The sequence below is a fragment of the Camelus dromedarius genome, chromosome 10 (assembly GCF_036321535.1).
Source record: "Camelus dromedarius isolate mCamDro1 chromosome 10, mCamDro1.pat, whole genome shotgun sequence".
Classification (NCBI taxonomy): Eukaryota; Metazoa; Chordata; class Mammalia; order Artiodactyla; family Camelidae; genus Camelus; species Camelus dromedarius.
Window position 1 is genome coordinate 48168668 of NC_087445.1, and position 17886 is coordinate 48186553.

A 17886-nucleotide genomic window follows, 5' to 3' on the forward strand; every position below is an offset into this window, starting at 1 on the left:
TGTATGCTTTGGGGATGCAAATATAGGTGACAAACTACAAAGAAAAGAAATTATTATCACAAAAGTCAAGACAGTGGTTTCTTCCAGAGAGGTGCTTAGGATTTGGAAGGGGGTGCTACTGAGTATTGGCAATGTTCTATTTCTTGACGTAAATGGCAGTTACGTGTGTATTTTCCTTAGAATTGTTACACCATATATTCATGAGTTTTACTTGCATGCATTTTTGTTATATCTCATATTTTAAAAGTTTAAAACAAAAGACAAGGAAATAAACACATTGGTTATTGTTTGATTCTTAGACAGGTTGAGGGAACTGAAAATTCTTCAGTTTTAAATTAAAACCTTGTCCCCAAAATCTCTAACAGGATACATGCCAAGTAAATTTGCAGCGATGCCTACTTCTCTTAGGACTATAGCTGGAGACAGAGTCTCTTGGGGACAGATCTGTGCTTTCCCAAGAGTCTCCAGAGGATTCCTTTTACATGTGAAAAGTGAGGTGAGTAGGCACCCAAAGTCCAAGGGTAGCTATCTGGTTAAATGTTGGCATTCCTGAGTATCATCAGTAGGCAGAATCCTGGAGAGGAGTAGAACCAATGTGCCAAAAGGCCTCAGGTTAGGGTTAGGAAGAGAAGGGGTTCAGCCTCTAAGACCTGATAAAAGGTCTGAAAATTCGGAAACCTCTTGGGCGGTGTAGGGTGATCCTGACCAGGGCTGCCAAAGGCCATATGCTCCCCTAAAGAGAATTCACCTGGAGGCTGGGGGAACTCAGCCTGGTGACAGACTCAGCAACACACGACCCAGAGTGTGGTGCTTTGGGAGAATGGCTAAGCATGTGAGCGTAAACTAAAAAAACTCTAACCCTGGAATCCAAGCATGGGATCAAGCTGGCAGGAACCTGGTCCAGTAAGGGCACTGAGCATCAGTGACCACATCCTTGAGTCTGTGCAGGACAGCTCTTCAATAGGGATACCATACAGCTGTGTCAGAAATAACAATGTGGATGAACTACTCAGACTCGGAGGTTCTCTCTCCTCTGGAGAGTGGAAGTAAGACTGACTTTGACTGTCTGAGCCCCGGGGGAGCTTGGAAGTGGGAGAAGTCAGTATTTTCTCTAATGAGGGCATTGAGGGACTTGGGAGATTTGGAAAAAGAGAAATATGTGACTGCTTAGAACCCAGCTGGTGAAATGAGACACACAGGTTAAATATCCAAAATGAAAGAGACAAATCTTAATCAAATGTCCCTGTTTATCTACCTTTATGTACACAATACCATGTGTATGAGTAGGAAACAAATAGAGGACGAAGCTAACTGAAAGAAAGTAATTGAGATAAATTAGCAGACATTTCAAACAAAGCCCATGATAGGTGACTTATGAGAAGGTTCATTTATTAAGGCAAACTGAAAGAACAAGATGCCTCTTGTACCACCTGTTATTACTATGTGACGGAGACATGTAAGAGGAACTTATTTCTTTTACATCTTCCTTGAAAAGCATCTCAGTATGCAATGTTTTTGGTTGCCCATGACACTTACCCTCCCACCTCTGAAAGCTCTTGCTGGCTCCCAATTTACATCTTTATCACAGCCCCACTGATTTGCCCCTTGCATGTGATAATGCCCTTGGATTATTGCTCCAAAGATTCTGAGATTCCCTAAAACAGGGTCTATATATGGTTTTTCTTTTTATCACTGTTTCTACTTGCTCCCACTCCTCTTGGCCCTGCCACCAATGCATGTTTGTTAAAGGAAAGAAGGAAAGAGGCAAAGAGGGTGGAAAGGATAGTATGACTGCACTGCAACTGAAAAACACAAGAGGATCACCATTAGGAAACAGAAATCCACAGTGAACTGGGGACTGCTTGACCATGTATTATTTAACAGCTATTTGTTCTGTTATAAAAATACAATTCATCTGATAACCATGGAAACCAAAATGAAGGCACTGTAGTGAGGGTGGCTCTCTTCAGACATCTAAAAACAATATAAGAGGCCTGAAATGAGGAAAAGAAATCCAAGTGTTGCAGGCCAGGAGGAAATCCTTTAGTAAAAGCCCCGACAAAGCAGCATTCTTTCCAGTCTCTAAAATTTCACCAGGCTTCGACAGGGGCTCTGGGACTGCTGTGACTGATCATGGAACAATTCAGGCTTCTCTGTGTGCTTCTGTCCCTTGGGGTCAGCTGCTATGAGGAAGGCTCACTGGGAGCTGGAACTTGTTATCTTAAAATATACTGAGAATCAGCAGAGGAATATGTGTGTGTGTGTGTGTAATTCCTTCTCCAGCTTCTAGTAGGGATACAAGCACACAGTAGGTACTCCATAAATACTTGTTGAATACATGAAGAATTAGGTTAGAACTCAGGGAAAGTACAGCATCTGGTAAACAGTGTGCATTCTTTCCACCATCCAGTGCCAACATTCTGCCAGGTCCTGAGAAAATCAAAAGTCCTGTCCTCAATTCCAGGTCCAGTTTCTCCATTTGCCTAAGGAGACAGCTGGATTAGACAGTTTCCTAGGCATCTTCCAGCCCTGACAGTCAATCACTGTATTGTGCTTTTTTTGGTGGCAGCACATGCCTGGCACTTTTCTTTCCCCTCAAAGAGAATGTGATACCCATCTGCTCCAGTACATTAATGTTTCCCTCCTACTGGACTGATTTGGTAGGAACAACAGGTTCACATGCCAACTGTAAATGAGAAGGCAAAGGGGGCCCAGAAAGAGATAAGGGGAAAGGGTCCCCCTCTACCCCTTCCTTAGAAAATCAAATATACAGAAACAGAAGTGTGATTGTTCTAAACACCCCTCATGTGAAGGGCTCTCTAGCTTACTAATTTAATAATACTTGTACTAAAGAGCACTAATTATTGAGCACTTCTGTGTCAGACACGGTGCTAAGCCCTTTACACTTAATCCTCACAACAACCTCAAGTGCTAACTACTGTTATTATCTTCTTTTAACAGGTAGGTGTTCTATCTGGCTGGTGGTCACACAGTGGCAGAACTAGGATTTGAATCCAGGTCTAACTGACTCCAGAGTTCTGGCTCTTCAGATGTTCCCATCTGTTCTTCACTGGAATCCTGTTAGCGAGGCAGAGCAGGGGTTATCACCTTTACTTTAAAGATAAACGGAGAAACCAAGTCTCTGAGAGGCTTGCGATTTGTACAAAAAACAGAAAACACTTAATAGGTGCCCGGCCACGACACTCGCTCCTGCATTCCTAGGTGAGGGTTCCTCCCACCTCATGAGTCGGCTTCTTCCTCTTTGACTTCACAAACACACTCGCAAAATCTAAACGCTGAGAGGAAACCGCAGAGATTCATCTTCCCAACCCGGTCATTTCACAGGAGGGGAAACCAAGGCACAGCTGTTCTCCGGCGCAGCTGAGCCTCCAGATGCCAGCAGGCTCCGGGAGCGAGGGGCGGCGGGCGGCCGCAGGGCACCCCCTCCCGGTCCCGCCCGCGCCAGGTGCTCAGCCTCTAGCAGGACCGAGCGGCGTCTCCTGGGCCGGGCGCCACGAGAAGCGCCCCAGGTTCCCGGGAAGCAGTCCCCAGGCACCCGAGCCCCCTCTCCCAGGCCGCTCCCCTGCTCCCGGCCCGGGGCATCCCGTGGACGCGGGCGGAAGCACTTGGCCCGCAGCCCCCGCGGGCCGGCCCCGCTTACCTGGGCTGGAGCTGTCCCCGGCGCTCGCCCACAGCAGTGCGGGCCGCGGGCGCCGGGGCCGCAGCGGAGCGGCGAGAACTGCGGCGCGCGGCCAGGGGCGGGCGGGCACGCCTCGAGCCCCGCCCGGGGGCGGTACTTACCGAGCCGGTGGTGGGGAGGAGGGGGCGGGCGCCGCCACATGATGCGCGGGGCCCGAGATGCCCGGAGCGCGGGCACGCGCCGCGGCTGGGCTTCCGGACCCCCGCCGTCGAAGGGAACTCTGAGGGGTCTCTGCAGAGAGGGTGGGAAAGGGAGACGCTAGGGGGACGGATGAGTCTTCAGACGCTGTGAAGTCGAGCTGCTGGAAGGACGATTAAGGCTGCGTAGCCCCACGAAGGCAGAAATAGAATCAGTGGGCGGAAATTGCAGGGAAGCAGCTGGGGTCAATATAAAAACGATTCTTCAAATCACCAGTTACCTATCAGTGTAATGGGCTGTTCCAGCGGGTAGTGAGCAACTTTGCAAGTGTACACATAGGAACTGGGTTCATTCGCTCAACAAACTGACCACTGGCCATGGGCCAAACAATATGCTGGACGTATATATTAAGTAATTTTATGTATAGCGTTCAGCACAGGGCCTGCCACATAGTAAATGTTAACAGTGTTGCTGCTGCTGCTGCAGCTGTTTATCATGGGCAGAGATGAACAAATTTAAGAGGTTCCTGTCCTCAAGTTAATTGTCGAGTGGAGAAGGTAGACTATTAATCAGGTATCATTTAAATAAGTATTATTTAAAGTTGTGTAAGTGCACTGAAGGAACCCTGATTTAAAACTGGGGGTAAGGGAGGGTGGTTAGGGACCTTTCAGAGAAAGGTAAGGAGTTAGTCAGATCGAAGAGAGGCAGGTAGAGCCTTGTGAAAGCTCTTGGGTGGGGTGGGGCAGGGGAGAGAAGATTGCTCTTTGGGTAAATGGAAGGTATCTAGTTTGTCTGAAGCTTATTGTGTTGACAGAGAGCAATGTAAGTGGAGTTAAAGGTAGGTAGGGGCCAGATCATGCAGCATTTAGTAGGCCATGATAAGGACTTTTAAATTTTATGCAAAAGGAAGCCACTGAAGGGTGGAGGATGTGGATGATTTGGTAACTTTCTTTTTTTTTAAGTATGCCAGCAACTGTGTGGAGAATAGACAAAAGTAAGAGTGGGAGGCAGGGAGATTGGTTAAGACTTGGACTGGAGTAATGGTAGTGAAGATGGAGAGAAATGGATTTGAGATACTTCTTTGAAGTAGGGGCAAACTGGCTTCATGTGGGAAATTAAGGGAATTCCCCAGTCTCCTAGCTTAACCTAGGACTGGGCCCATGAAAGTGCTACTAAGGTAAACTGTAACTATTGTAAGGGGAACATATATGGGAGTTGGGAGGGAGATTAAGAACTCAGTTTTGGATCTGTTAAATTTTAAATGCTTGTGTGTCATCCAAACGGATATATCAAAAGGCATTTGGATATAGACCTCTGGACTTTAGAAATGTAACCTAGAATGCTGTGAAAAAGACATGATTGCACCAGATTGTGGTTTGTAATAGCTGACCTCTGGGGTCCCACTGACCTATGCCAGAGTCCTTGGTTCTATAGAATGTAGTCTATAAAAATACATTCCATCTGTTATTACCACATGATGAATTTAGTATTATCACAGATTCTGAGTGAGACCTAAGTTATCATGCAGCTTCTCTTATAAATGGAAAAAAAAATCACACCCTAAGCCTAAGGCCAGCAATTTATTTGAAGCAAAAACAAAGCTGTACACACAATAGCTAGATACAAATAGTAGACCACTCGACTTAGGTCAGATCAGAACAGGGGAGGTTCACACTACAATGATGATTTAGCTCCCTATTAATGACTGGCAAAGCTATACCATGTTTCATCCTTTGAAGAGTGTCCCACTGTATGAAACTGGCAGTCTAAACATCTGTCAAAAAGCAATCAAAAGCCTGAGTTTCTGGATTTATGCCAGCCAACATTATTTTGGGATTTCTATAAAACAGCTAAGCCTTTCAAAGGAATGCAACAGCCACTTTCTACAAGAGCCTGCTGTCGGTCTTCTTCACTAGTGGTGCAAATATCACTTGTCACATGGAAAATTTGTTTTTATATATAAGTACTTAACTACAAGAACACTATTTCTAAACCACAGTTGAGTCCTCTCTTCCTGCTGCCCTCATATCTCCTGTGCACACCTCTGATCTACCACTTGCTGTCGACTGATTCTCTCTGTTAGACTAGAGAGGACTTGCTCATCGTTGCCCTCTGGTATTTATTGTAAAATGAATAAGTAAACATACAGTATCTTCTCAGCCATGTGAACTTTATTTACCTAGTTTTGTAACAAGTGAGGCTCAGAGTGGTTTGTCCAGGGTCAACATAGTAAATATGTCATCCTTTACTGCTGCCCAGTATCTGAACTCCCTTCCTACTTTTGGGAATTCCCCACCTCATGAGCTTACTAGGAATCAGAACATGTCTTTCACTTAGAAGCTGAAATCCAGATTTTTTCTGCTTCTCCATGTGACCCTGACACTACAAATCAGTCCTTGGACTTTGAGTTGGGAACCAGAGACACAGCAAAGTGGAAGTTTGGAGTAATCTCTTTGGCGACAATGACAAATACAGCAGGATGAAGTTCTTTGAGCCATACTGGCTGCCATGATAGTCCAGAGATCTTCGGCCTTGGTAATACGTAGTGACATCTAATCCTCAGAGATGGTGTCCTCAATGCACCAGTTGAGTGGAGTGACCAAATGACAAAGGGTGATGTTCCAGCTACCTAGTCTTCAGGCCTCCTGGTGATGCTAAACTACCTAAAATCCTTTTAATGAATTACTTTTCTCCTTAAATCTACCACAGCTGGATCTTAGTGTTTGCAAGGAAAAATCTGACTCATAGTCACATAATTAATAGCACAGCTGAGAACTTTGAATTCTAGCGTTCCTTCCTAACAGACCTGTACTCTCTGACAACCTACATTTTCGACATTACAGATCGATGTCTCTAAGTCACCCTTTGTTCACCAAATTTATCTTTTAATGTCAGCGATTACTGAATATTTCAATCAATTGCATGGCGAGGCGGCTGCCAGCGGAAGTTTCAAATGCAGCAGTATCATTGTACTGCTATTTATGTAATATTAAACTTTTTTGGGGTAGTTTTTTCTTTTATAGATAGATGTAAGTGGAAAATGAGAAAAAGATGCAAATTATCCAACATGCTTAAAGCAGATCTTTAATCTTAGTAGAATGTTTACTGGACTAAAGCCAGCTGTGTGTTTATGAAGAAAACAATTTAAGAACCTTTTATATCTCTGAAAATATTTCATCAGATATGTGTTTAAAAGACAAAGAGTGCATAAAGTGACTTTGTAATGTTTTTACATCTCAGTAAGAAGTCTATCCAACTTCTACATATGTGATTTCTGTGTTTTTGTGAACTTGCACAAAAGCAGGCAAATGGCACCACATAATAAGCATGGCTGTAATACTGAGTGCACGCAAGGAGCAGCTGCTCATGGTCTCCTGGGTGATGCCTCTGATAGAGCAGGGAAGAGACCTGGCACTTTATTTCTAATTTATTATTGTAGCCTTTAAATAGCAGGTTACTAAGGCTTTCTTGTGTCGTATCATTTGGAATTGCAGTATATACACTAGCCAGCAGATGTCAGGATGGGGTCTCTTTCTTAAGACTTAAGTATGAAAACAATAGACAACAGGAGTTTGGGAAAGAACTGAAGGTTTTCTTGCTCTTCTGTGCTCAGCACACTTGTCACACTGGCCTTCTTTCTTCCTTGAACACATATGCTTTAACACTTTTTCAACTCCTCCCCTCTTTCATATGGCCAGTTCCTGTTCTTCCAAATCTTATGTGTCACTTCCTCAGGGAGCCCTCCCGGCTTCCTCCCCACCCCAATAGGTCAGGGCTCCCTTATTTCATGTCCCCACAGCTACCTTTACTTCACTCTCACAGCAGTTTGTATAATATAATGAATTATTGATGAAGTTAGGTAACGTCTGACTCCCCTGATACTTTGTAAGGGACCGGTACAATGACTGATCTTCTGTATCCCTCACCTACTACAATGCCTGGTCCTCTGTAGTCACTAAAGAAGTATCTGTGAATGTGATCACCTTCACCAAATACACTGGGAATATTTGTCAGAGGCCTGGACAATAGGTAGTGTCTGAAAGTCAATCCTTTTCCACCTTCAATTCAGCAGTCATTAATTCCACTCCTTCTTTGTATATATTATGTGGGGCAGAAAAATATGAGCTAAAACTTGTAATATTCAAGTAGTATTCAAAGGAAAAAGATAATGACAGAAACTCCCCCCTACCCCTGACAGTGGCAGTCCCTGCTGTAGCATATCCATGTTCAGAGTCATACATTTCCAGTGAAGTACCCTTCTGGGACCCAGCCCACCTTGGTCACAGCAGTTGTTAGGGAGTTCAAGAAGGCATCTTTCCTCTTAGCTTCCAAACCTTTATCCTATTCTGCCTTCCGGGACCGTTACTCTTTTTTTGGTATGACAACTCTTAGTTTTTCAAAACAGCTCTCAACCCCCCACTATAGTTCTTCTCAAAGCTAAACACCTCTAATTCTTTTAATCATTTCTCTAATAGCATGGTTTCCAGACACCTTCAGTACTCTACCAACCTCCACCCTGGCAAGGTGGCTACTCTTGAAGCACCTGTCAGATCTGGAGACCTCAATGTGGTAATTTTACTGATGCAACCAAAAATTGCTTTCACTTTGTTTTATTTGATCGTATTCCTAAACCAGTCCAGAATTTCAGAACTGAAAGGGACCTTAATTTAAAGTAAATTCAATGACTGGTTACCCAAAGCAGATCTCTTCCACTAATTCAAATAATCAGAGACAATGCAATTTAAATTTGGGAAGAAAAGCATCATATAAGCTCCCATTGCTGTACCACATCCAGTAGTCTTCATTATGTTTCCCCACTGTCCCATCAAAATTAGTCTTCAGTCTCTTGGTATCATGAACATATTTATACTTAGCTACTTTCTTTCCTCCTAATGAACATGTAAACTGAGGGAGAGTAAGTTGTGGTGGTCGGTCAGATATGGTCCTTGTGAGACTACTCCACATATGCCTAGCTGTGAAACCGACAAACTCTGATACACCATATCTTGTGGAAATAACCCAAAAGGCCACAAGTTGGTAATATGCCTCTCTTTGGAAAGCAAACAAAAATGAATGGATTCTGTTTTTCAGAACACGAACTTTTGTCCTCATTGAAAGTGAAGGAAAGGTATTTTGGGCGTAACAATCAGAGCTGCTGTCCACTGCTCCCAGTCCTGCAGTTGCCCTCGGCAGGGCTGACCCCTCTGTTTTCTTCTTGGCCATTGGCTCCCTCCTGCCTTTTCCACCCTATCCACGTTAGACACGTTGTACACTATTTAGTCACTCTCTGACCCTGTCATATCGCCTTATCCATCGGGTAAGCACCACCCCGGATGAATCCAACTCTCCGCCTTCTCCTAGCTCCGGCAGAGCAGTGCTACAGAAAAAGCCCACATCCAAGCACTGCAAATCCATGATCACCTGTGTTAACTGGGTGTCAATACCATCTGACCTTTTTCTAGTTAGCTTACTTTCATACTTCCCATAACTAGTTAAAAACTAACTCCCCACTCTAACTCAATTCTATTATTCCATGAATATTGAGTGCCTACCAGTGATTCTTCTAGGTCCTGGGATACTACAGTGAATAAATATATTAAGACAAAATCCCTGCCTTCATCAAGCATATATTTAACAAAGGGAGACAATTAACAAAATAAGAAAAAATATACTAAATAAGTGCCAGGAAGACAAATAAAAAGGAGGGGTATGGCGTGCTGGAGAGGTTTTAATTTTTAAGAAATTATTTAACTGTAATGTAACTATAGAAAAAAACGTAAGTATAATAAATATCATAAGTATACAACTTGCTGGACTGTCACCAATTGAAACAATCTTTAAAGGAGTTGGTAAAGGCCTCACTGGAAAAATGCCATTTAAGTAGAGGCCCAAAACTATGGGAAGAGAGTATTCTAGGCAGAGGAAATTGGCAGTGCAAAGGTCCTGAGGCAAAAGCATGTTTTGTTTGTTTGAAGAAGCAAAAGGCCAGTGTGGCTGGTGTGCAGTGAGGTAAGAGGAGAGTCATAAAAAGATAAGATCAGAGATGTAACGAGGACCAGAATGTACAAACTCCGTGGGCAACCAGAAGGACTTTGGCTTTTACTCCCTTGAATAGTTTTCAGCAGGAGTAACATTTTCTGGCTTAATTTTTCAGAAGACCACTGATTGCTGTGTTGAGAACAGACTAGAGGGGCAAGGGTGGAAGCAGGGAATCTAGTTAGGAGGCTGTTGCAATAATTCAGAAAAGAGATGATGGTGAATTGGACCAGGGTGGTGGTCCAACAATGGCCAACATTTCAACCTGAAATAAAGATCAGGAGTTTCTTCTAGATAGATGGTAATTAAAGCCATGGTTTTGGCTTAGAAAGTTTATAAAGAGAGGATAATCTAGGCCCAGAAAATATTTCAAGAATGATCACGTAGTCAGTGAATAACAAAATTTGCAAGAGGTGGTAGAACAAGTAAGGGATTTGCCTAGATAATGAAGAAGATGAGGCCAAAATAACAGGAAATGGAGGAAGGAGTGCTATAAATGTATTAGTTTGCTATTGCTGCTATAACAAATTGTTCAAACTTAGTGGCTTAAAACAACACAAATTATTATCTTCCAGTAGTGCAGGCCAGAAGTTTGAAATAGGTCTTAAGGGTTAAAGTCAAGGTGTCAGCAGATTTGTGGTCCTTCTGGAGGCTCCAGGGGAGAATCTGTGCCTCACCTTTCCCAGCTTCTGGAACACAGAGGCTGCCCACATTCCCTGGAGTGTCATTCCAACCTCTGCTTCTGTTGTAACTTCTCTGACTCTGAACCTTCTTTCTCCCTCTTATAAGACCCTTGTGATTACACTGGGTCCACCCAGATAATCTAGGATAATCTCCACACCTTAAGAGTCTTCCCTGAATCCTTTCTTTCCTCTACACTACACTTCTCCGAATCAATACATACTGGTCAGCTCACTCAGCCCCTTTGATCTCCCCTTCAAATCTGGTTCCCACATGGCATCCAGGTGTCAGTAAGCAACTCTGAACTCCCCACCGCGATTAATATGACTCTTGCCTGATCCTCCCTTCTCTACCTTTTCCCCATGGATAACCACAGTTAAACAGAGCTTGAAAATGGAATGCACTGACAGCAGAAGAACACTAACCTAATTTAGAAATAAAATTCCCACTTAGTTTTTATCACTCTACACAAACCTGTTTTTGGAGAATTAACAGAAATTTTCTCTCAGTTATCCCCACTTCTTTCTATGATGCATTTCAAGAGTTTACACCACTCAAATCTGCTTTGGTTGTTTACCATTTTATATCACATATTTAAACCAAACATACATGGTGGGGTGTGTGTGTGTATATCCAACTGTTTTCTAAAGTACTTTTTCAGAACTGTTTATTACAAGTATTAGGTACCCCTAGTTTATAGCGGAGTTTATAGCCTGAATTTTTAACTCAGTCATAAAAAACTATACCATCACATTTTCTCTTATTCCAGCCTGCACATATGGTGGAACCAGGGTAACAATCATCCCTCGCCCCAAGAAAAGCCCTTAAGGATAGAGTACAATAAATAAATATTAAAAGACCCTAAACCTTTGGCCAGCTGCCATTTATTAGCTACTGAAACTTCCAGAGTCTCAAAATCCCCATCTGTAAAATGGCATTAACATTAATTGGTTCAGGCTGTTTTTAGATGATGCATTTTAGGTGTTTGGTAATTTTGAAGTTTATATACACTTAGAGGATAAGCATGCTATCTCACACATCTGCAAATATGAATGAAACCTATTAATGCAGTAAGTGCCAGCACAATCACTTCTAAACACCTTATACCAGAGAGTAACCATCAACAGCTAGCGTTTACCAAACATCAGCACTGTGCTAACCGCTCTACGTGCACTCTCTCACTACAGCCTTACAGTACTTTGAAGTAGACAGATGTTTCTGTCATGCTAATTTTACAGATGAAGAGAATGAGATACAGATGTTCAGTTGCTTAAAGTCATCCATCTCATAAGTGTTGGAGCCAGGAAGCGAAATCAGGTCTGCCTGTCTTTAGAGCCAGTGTTTACAACCATAGTGTTATACACTGCACCTACTTAAGTCAGGAATGGATATAAATTACCAACGTAGAACATAGCATCACAGGGTTAAAATGCATGCTGTCTGCACAAAGATGGTGGATTGAGCACCTGCCTTTACTTCCACTCCCTCCTGAAATTCTATTAAACAACATCAAGGATTTTTGTCTTAAGATGTTTGTGTAAAAACTGTTTGGTGGGGAAGGTATAGCTCAAAGTGGTAGAGCATATGCTTAGCATGCACGAGGTCCTCAGTTCAATCCCCAGTACCTCCTCTAAAAAAAAAGTAAATAAATAAACCTAATCCCCCCCTACCAAAAAAATTACTTAGGTATAAACTTAAAAAGATGGAAAAGGAGTAAAGGAGACAATAGCAACAAAGTTAGAAGTTGGAAAGCATGTGGACAGGAGTAAATAACATGGTAGACCCAAGAAAACTAAATTCTGAGTCAAGCAGTAGGAAAAGCAAAACAAGTAATAACCCAATATACAGCATAGAATCCCTAAAAGGTTCAGGAATCGTTGGCTTCATGTGCCTTTGGAAGTAGGACATGAAGGACTAGACACTAAAAAACTGGTTAATGTTTTAAGTAGGCCGATGCTGTCTGCAAATCTACAAAGTTAAGCAGCCTCTCTTTCCCTTTTATTTTCTGAAAAGGGTAAAATAGGGGGTTCTCCGGGTTGTGAGATACCAGACAGTTATGGGCAGGGGTAATGTACTCAATACAGACTCAGTGAACAGACATATACTGGACATGAGATACAGAAAATAAGATACAGAAAACAAGAGAGCCAAAGGAAAGGAGAAAAGGGAAAGGAGAAAAGGAATTCCCAGGATGATGGTGAAGGGAGGTCCCAGAATACAACCACACATCGGGCACAGAAGACTATCAGTCCAGAACGGGGCAGGTCAGAAGGCTCCAGGAAAAACTCATTCAGGAAGACAAAACAGCACAGCTCATGACACTGAATGCCGTAAGTAACTTAGATATACGGCAAAAAGTTTAGCTGATGTAATGTGGTAGGTTCATAGAAAACTAAGTCTAGGAAAATAAAAAAGATGTACAGGAAAACAAAACAACAGCATTTGGATTCCTAGTGAAATCAATCTAATCAAAACCACACTAATTAGTACACTGGAAAGAAAAAGAAATGAGATGTGTGAGTGAGGGAGGGAAGGAAAGAGACCCAGAGCCTTACATATGTGAAGAAGTCAGTAGGCAATGTCTAAAACAGGAAAATCATAAAGTTACAACATAATTATGTTATCTAGAGACAAGAAGGTAAATCCAATATAATTAGCTAAAAAGAGGTGAATGTAGTTACAACTGGAAAGAAGGTTAAGGACTATCCCCTTCTCCCAACAAACTTGGAGAACTGACTTAAATATAGCATTTTTCCCCTTTGGTGGTATTTATTAACATATTCTCAACCTCAAGCAGTAACACTGCCTTTGACAAAGACTGCTTAAGAATAAAACCGTATTAGGGGGGAGGGTATAGCTCAAGTGGTAGAGCACATGCTTAGCATGCAGGAGGTCCTGGGTTCAATCCCCAGTACCTCCTCTAAGAATAAATAAATACTAAATAAACCTAATTACCTCCGGCCCCAACAAAAAAAATAAATAAACTTAAAATAAGAATAAAACCATGTTGTCTTATCAGGATTAGCAAATTCTCCAGTCCAAAACAAGAGGAACCCAATGCAGTTTGCAACAGTCACTACATTATAGTAGTCTCACCAGTGATGGTTGGTTTGCAGCAAAAAGTGAGTTAAAAAAATAAAAGCTCTATTTTTCTTAGTTGGTATGTTTATTAAAAATATAGACTAATGGGCCTGTGCTTAAATGACGGTATTGTGTGCTGGCTTCCATAAAACATAAGTAATTGAAAGGAACTCTTCAACAAATATATGCCAGACAAAAGTAAAAAAATCCACAGAAATGACTCACAAGACAGTGCCACTGCAGACATAATTCCCTTATAATTAATACTTTCTAGAAAACGGAGTATGACATCACTTACAATTATACCAACATTCATGAGGCTGAATATCACAGGCAAAAAGGTGTACTATGACCACAAAACATCTTTTCATAAATCGCAAATAGCTTTATCTTTTAACTATAAAGGTGAGTTACCAGAGCCAAACTTGTTCTTAACAAGTAGAATTTTTATGTCCATTCAAAGAGTCTCTTACATCTGTCTGGGCCTATTCGTTTGCAGATAGGAGGAGAAACCGTAACCAGGTTCTTCATATGATATGTCATGCATTCACCCGTGATGCCCACTCTTCATATGCTGTCCAATTTCTTTAAGATAAAAGGAGCTGAAAGAAAAATAAACCCAGATTTGTTTTCAGATCTGTTAGCCGACAGGTTACGTTATGCAATTATAAGACTGGGGATAAAGATTAACAATTAGTTTAACACATTTTTTCAAAACTCCAAGTGCACACCCAGCAAAAGGGACTCACTGTCTTTCAAGGCAGCCCATCCCACTGTCATGCAGCTAGGACTCCTATAAAGTTCTTTCTTACATTACAGAAACTCTTTTCTCCAGGTAGTCCACCTCTTAGGACCATAAAAAGTAAATCCAGTCCTCCTTCAAATGACAAGCCTTTACTTGTGATTTAACAGTCAAAGGAACAAAACTCTAGAACAAACAAATTAGCGTTTTTCACTTTTAAAAACACATTTGAAAGAAGGCAAAGGGTGAGGGAAAACTCTTGGAGCAGGATCCAGAAGTGCTGGGCACATGTTTTGGTTCCCTTACTGACCAGTTATACCACTTAGGTGCTCCAGGTCACACCTGATACAGTCCCACTTCAGTTATTATGAGGGTCTAGTAGGGTGGTGTAGCTATAAATGCGGAAGTGTTGTCAGAGGAATCTAAAGAAGTGATATTACTGCCCTGTGTAAAAGTGCTATGGCCATAATAAACACATGAAAACATGCTCAGCATCACTAAGGAAATGCAAATTAAAATTACAGTGAGATACCACTTCACACTCACTAGGATGGCTACCATCAAAAAAACTGTTGACAAGGATATGGAGAAACTGGAATCCTTGTGCCCTGTTGCTGAGAATGTAAAGTGGTACAGCTGCTATGGAACACAGGATAGTGGTTCCTTAAAACATTAAATGTAGAGGTATCTATACATCCATGTTCACAACAGCATTACTCACAATAGCTAAAATGTAGCGGCAACCCACGTGTCCAAAGACGGATGAATGAATAAGCCAGATGTCGTAACTACATACAACGGGGTATCACTCAGCCTTAAAAAGAAAGGAAATTCTGACACATGCTACAACATGGATGAATGTTAGGACATTCTGCTAAATTAAATAAGCCAGTTACAAAAGACAAACACTGTTATGATTCTACTTAAGTGAGATACTTAAGAGTAGTCAAAATCATAGAGACAGAAAGTAGAATGGTGGCTATGAGTGGCTGGGAGAAGAGGGAATGGAGAATTATTGTGTAACAGCTATAGAGTTTCAGTTTTACAAGATGAAAAGTTATGAAGAAATGGTGGTGATGGTTACACATATTATGAATATATTCAATACCACTTAACACTTAAAAATTGATAAGATGGGAAATTTTTTATTATATGTATTTTACCAAATTAAAAAAATGGAAAAAAAGGTTGTGACCAAAACTGCCAGAATGATCTTATTTCACATATCCATACTAAATTAATAAAATATTATATGTTAGTACTAAATTGAAGATATTGAAATCTGTGAGTAGCTGACCAAGTTAGCAGTATAACTAGCTTTTAAAAAAAAAAAAAAACTAATTCTTATCAGAAAAAAAAGTAACAGCCATCAAAAGAATGGATAAATGAGGAGGGGTGGGGAAGATATAGCTCAGTGGTAGAGCATGTCCTTAGTATGTATGAGGTCCTCGGTTCAATCCCCAGTACCTCTGTTTAAAAAAATAAATAAGTAAAATCTAATTACCTCCCTCCCCCCAAAAGAATGGATAAACAAAGTGTGGTGGAATATTATTTGGCAATAAAAAGGAAATACCGATACATGCTACAATATGGATGAACCCTGAAAACATGCTAGACACAGTCACATAGGGTACAATTCCATTTACATGAAATGTCCAGAATAGGAAAATCCATAAAGACAAAAAGTAAACTAGTGGTTGCCAGGGGCTGGGGAAGAGGGTAAATAGGGGTAATGATCACTAATGGGCACGGTGTTTCTTTCAGAGGGAAAGAAAATGTTCTAAAATAGACTGTGGTGATGGCCGCACAACTCTGACCACACTAAGAATTGATGAACTGTACACCCTAAACAGTAAATTGTGTAAGCAAACTACATTTCAATTTAAAAAGTGGTAAGGAACACTGTTCTGTATGTTTTTTAAAAAACCGATTCATATCAAATACAAAGGTCACTGAGAAGAAGCAAATATTCTACTGGCAACTGAAGTCAACCAAAAAAAGGTTAAAGAAGGAAATAGGTAAAGTTGGGAGTTGCAAAAAGCTGTTGGAGGACGATTTCGGAGTTTCCGTTCACCAGGGCTCCGTCTCCTGGGGAAGCAGAGTATTACCACAGACAGGAATGGGGCAGAGTAAGGGAGATCAGACCTCAATGAGATCAGGCCCAAGGCCCAGCATGAGCCTTCTATGAGATGCCCTTGGTATGACCTTTACTTATTTGAATCATTCCTGCCTCTCCATCAAGACCTGTCAACAACATACAGTAAGGAATACGTAAAAGAATACTGAGCTGAAAAATGAGGCGACAGGGCAAATCACTTCTGAGATTCCTGTCAGCAAAATTAGAGAACTGATCTACAAAACTGCATCCAGCTCTAATACTGTGTGCCTGTAATTCTGATACCTTGCATAAGTCCCCTCTGAAAGCAGAGTTCTCATTTGCAAAGGGGATATACAGAGTCTTAGGCCCTGCCTCTCTCAAAGGGCTATCGTCAAGATCAAGTAATGGAAATAGTTTCTACCAAATGTAAAAATCAAATAAACCTTCAGTAAGTATCATTAATCTTATAGACTCATATCCTTTTCTTCTCATTCCTAACAACAACAGAACGAAATTATTTACTTCACCCTCTGTACAATCAAAGGGAACAAAACCTTTTGGACTTCAAAGACTAGCAGTGACGGAAGGAAACTTGGCAGTGAGTTAAGAACTCTGGATTCTAGGTCAAGATCATTCACCGAATCACTGTATGACCTTGAGTCAGCCATTTCTCCACTCAATACCAGTTTCTCTGAAAAACGAGGGAGTTATTCGGGGGACAACCCTAGAGGCTCTTTCAATTCAAAGGCTCTTTAAGACAGCGAGTGGCTGCCGCGTGCACTTCCACATCCGAACCCTGACTCGAGGACCCTAAGCCGCGCGCATGCGTCCGCTGCCCTCGACGAGCACGTCACTTGCTCCCCGCGACCGCTTAACTCAGCTCAAGGGCCCCCAAAGGCTGACAAGGGCCAGAGTTGGGTGGGCAGCGTCGGCCAGCTCTCTGCTAGTCTCACAGTCACAGACTGAGAAGGACACTTACTGACTCGCAGCAGGGCCACATAAATGAGGAAGTTCCGTATGGAGCAGATCACATCCTCGCGCATCTTCCGTTTCATCTCTTCGGGGTCCAGCTTCGGCCCAAGGCTCTCGATCCGGAACATCGCGGCTCCGCCTCACGGCTTACAGACACCGCGCTCCGCTCTTTCAGCAGCCGCCTGGCGCCCGGAACTCGGCCCAAGCCCATTTCCTGTTCTCGCCCCTCATTTTCACGCGCGGCGACAGGAGCCTGCGAAGGACAAACTTCATCCTTAAAATTGAGCTGTTCTGAAGGAGAGTGGCCTGAAGGGGGCGCACAGAATCTTAGTGATGCAGGACTTGGATTCTTCCAGACTGTTTTAAGAAACTCTGTTGAGCACTGCACGCGTATATGCAAAGTGATTTTAGGCCTTGGAGGTCGGGCGGTACACACAG

At 42.2% G+C, this 17886-nt stretch overlaps 2 protein-coding genes across 6 annotated transcripts in view; both read right to left on the minus strand.

The window, feature by feature from the left end:
• Window positions 1-4032, minus strand: part of FBXO10 (F-box protein 10) — a 43813-nt gene extending 39781 nt beyond the window's left edge. For 2 of the 5 annotated variants that reach the window (XM_064490321.1, XM_064490322.1), the window contains exon 1: window positions 3802-4032. In XM_064490321.1, the coding sequence (XP_064346391.1) occupies window positions 3802-3841 (40 nt within the window). In that variant the 5' untranslated portion in view covers window positions 3842-4032. Of the gene's footprint in view, window positions 1-3661; window positions 3735-3801 lie in introns of those variants that run through there. The other 3 variants (XM_064490320.1, XM_064490319.1, XM_031450047.2) reach the window with 3 other exon arrangements.
• A 9670-nt stretch (window positions 4033-13702) lies between these two features.
• On the minus strand, window positions 13703-17677 carry TOMM5 (translocase of outer mitochondrial membrane 5). Its single transcript, XM_031450048.2, has 2 exons — window positions 17456-17677; window positions 13703-14238 (listed from the first exon to the last, which is right to left on the minus strand). The coding sequence occupies exons 1-2, from the start codon at window positions 17574-17576 to the stop codon at window positions 14204-14206; spliced, it is 156 nt and encodes a 51-aa protein (XP_031305908.1). The 5' UTR covers window positions 17577-17677; the 3' UTR covers window positions 13703-14203.
• Between the last annotated feature and the right edge of the window lie 209 nt (window positions 17678-17886).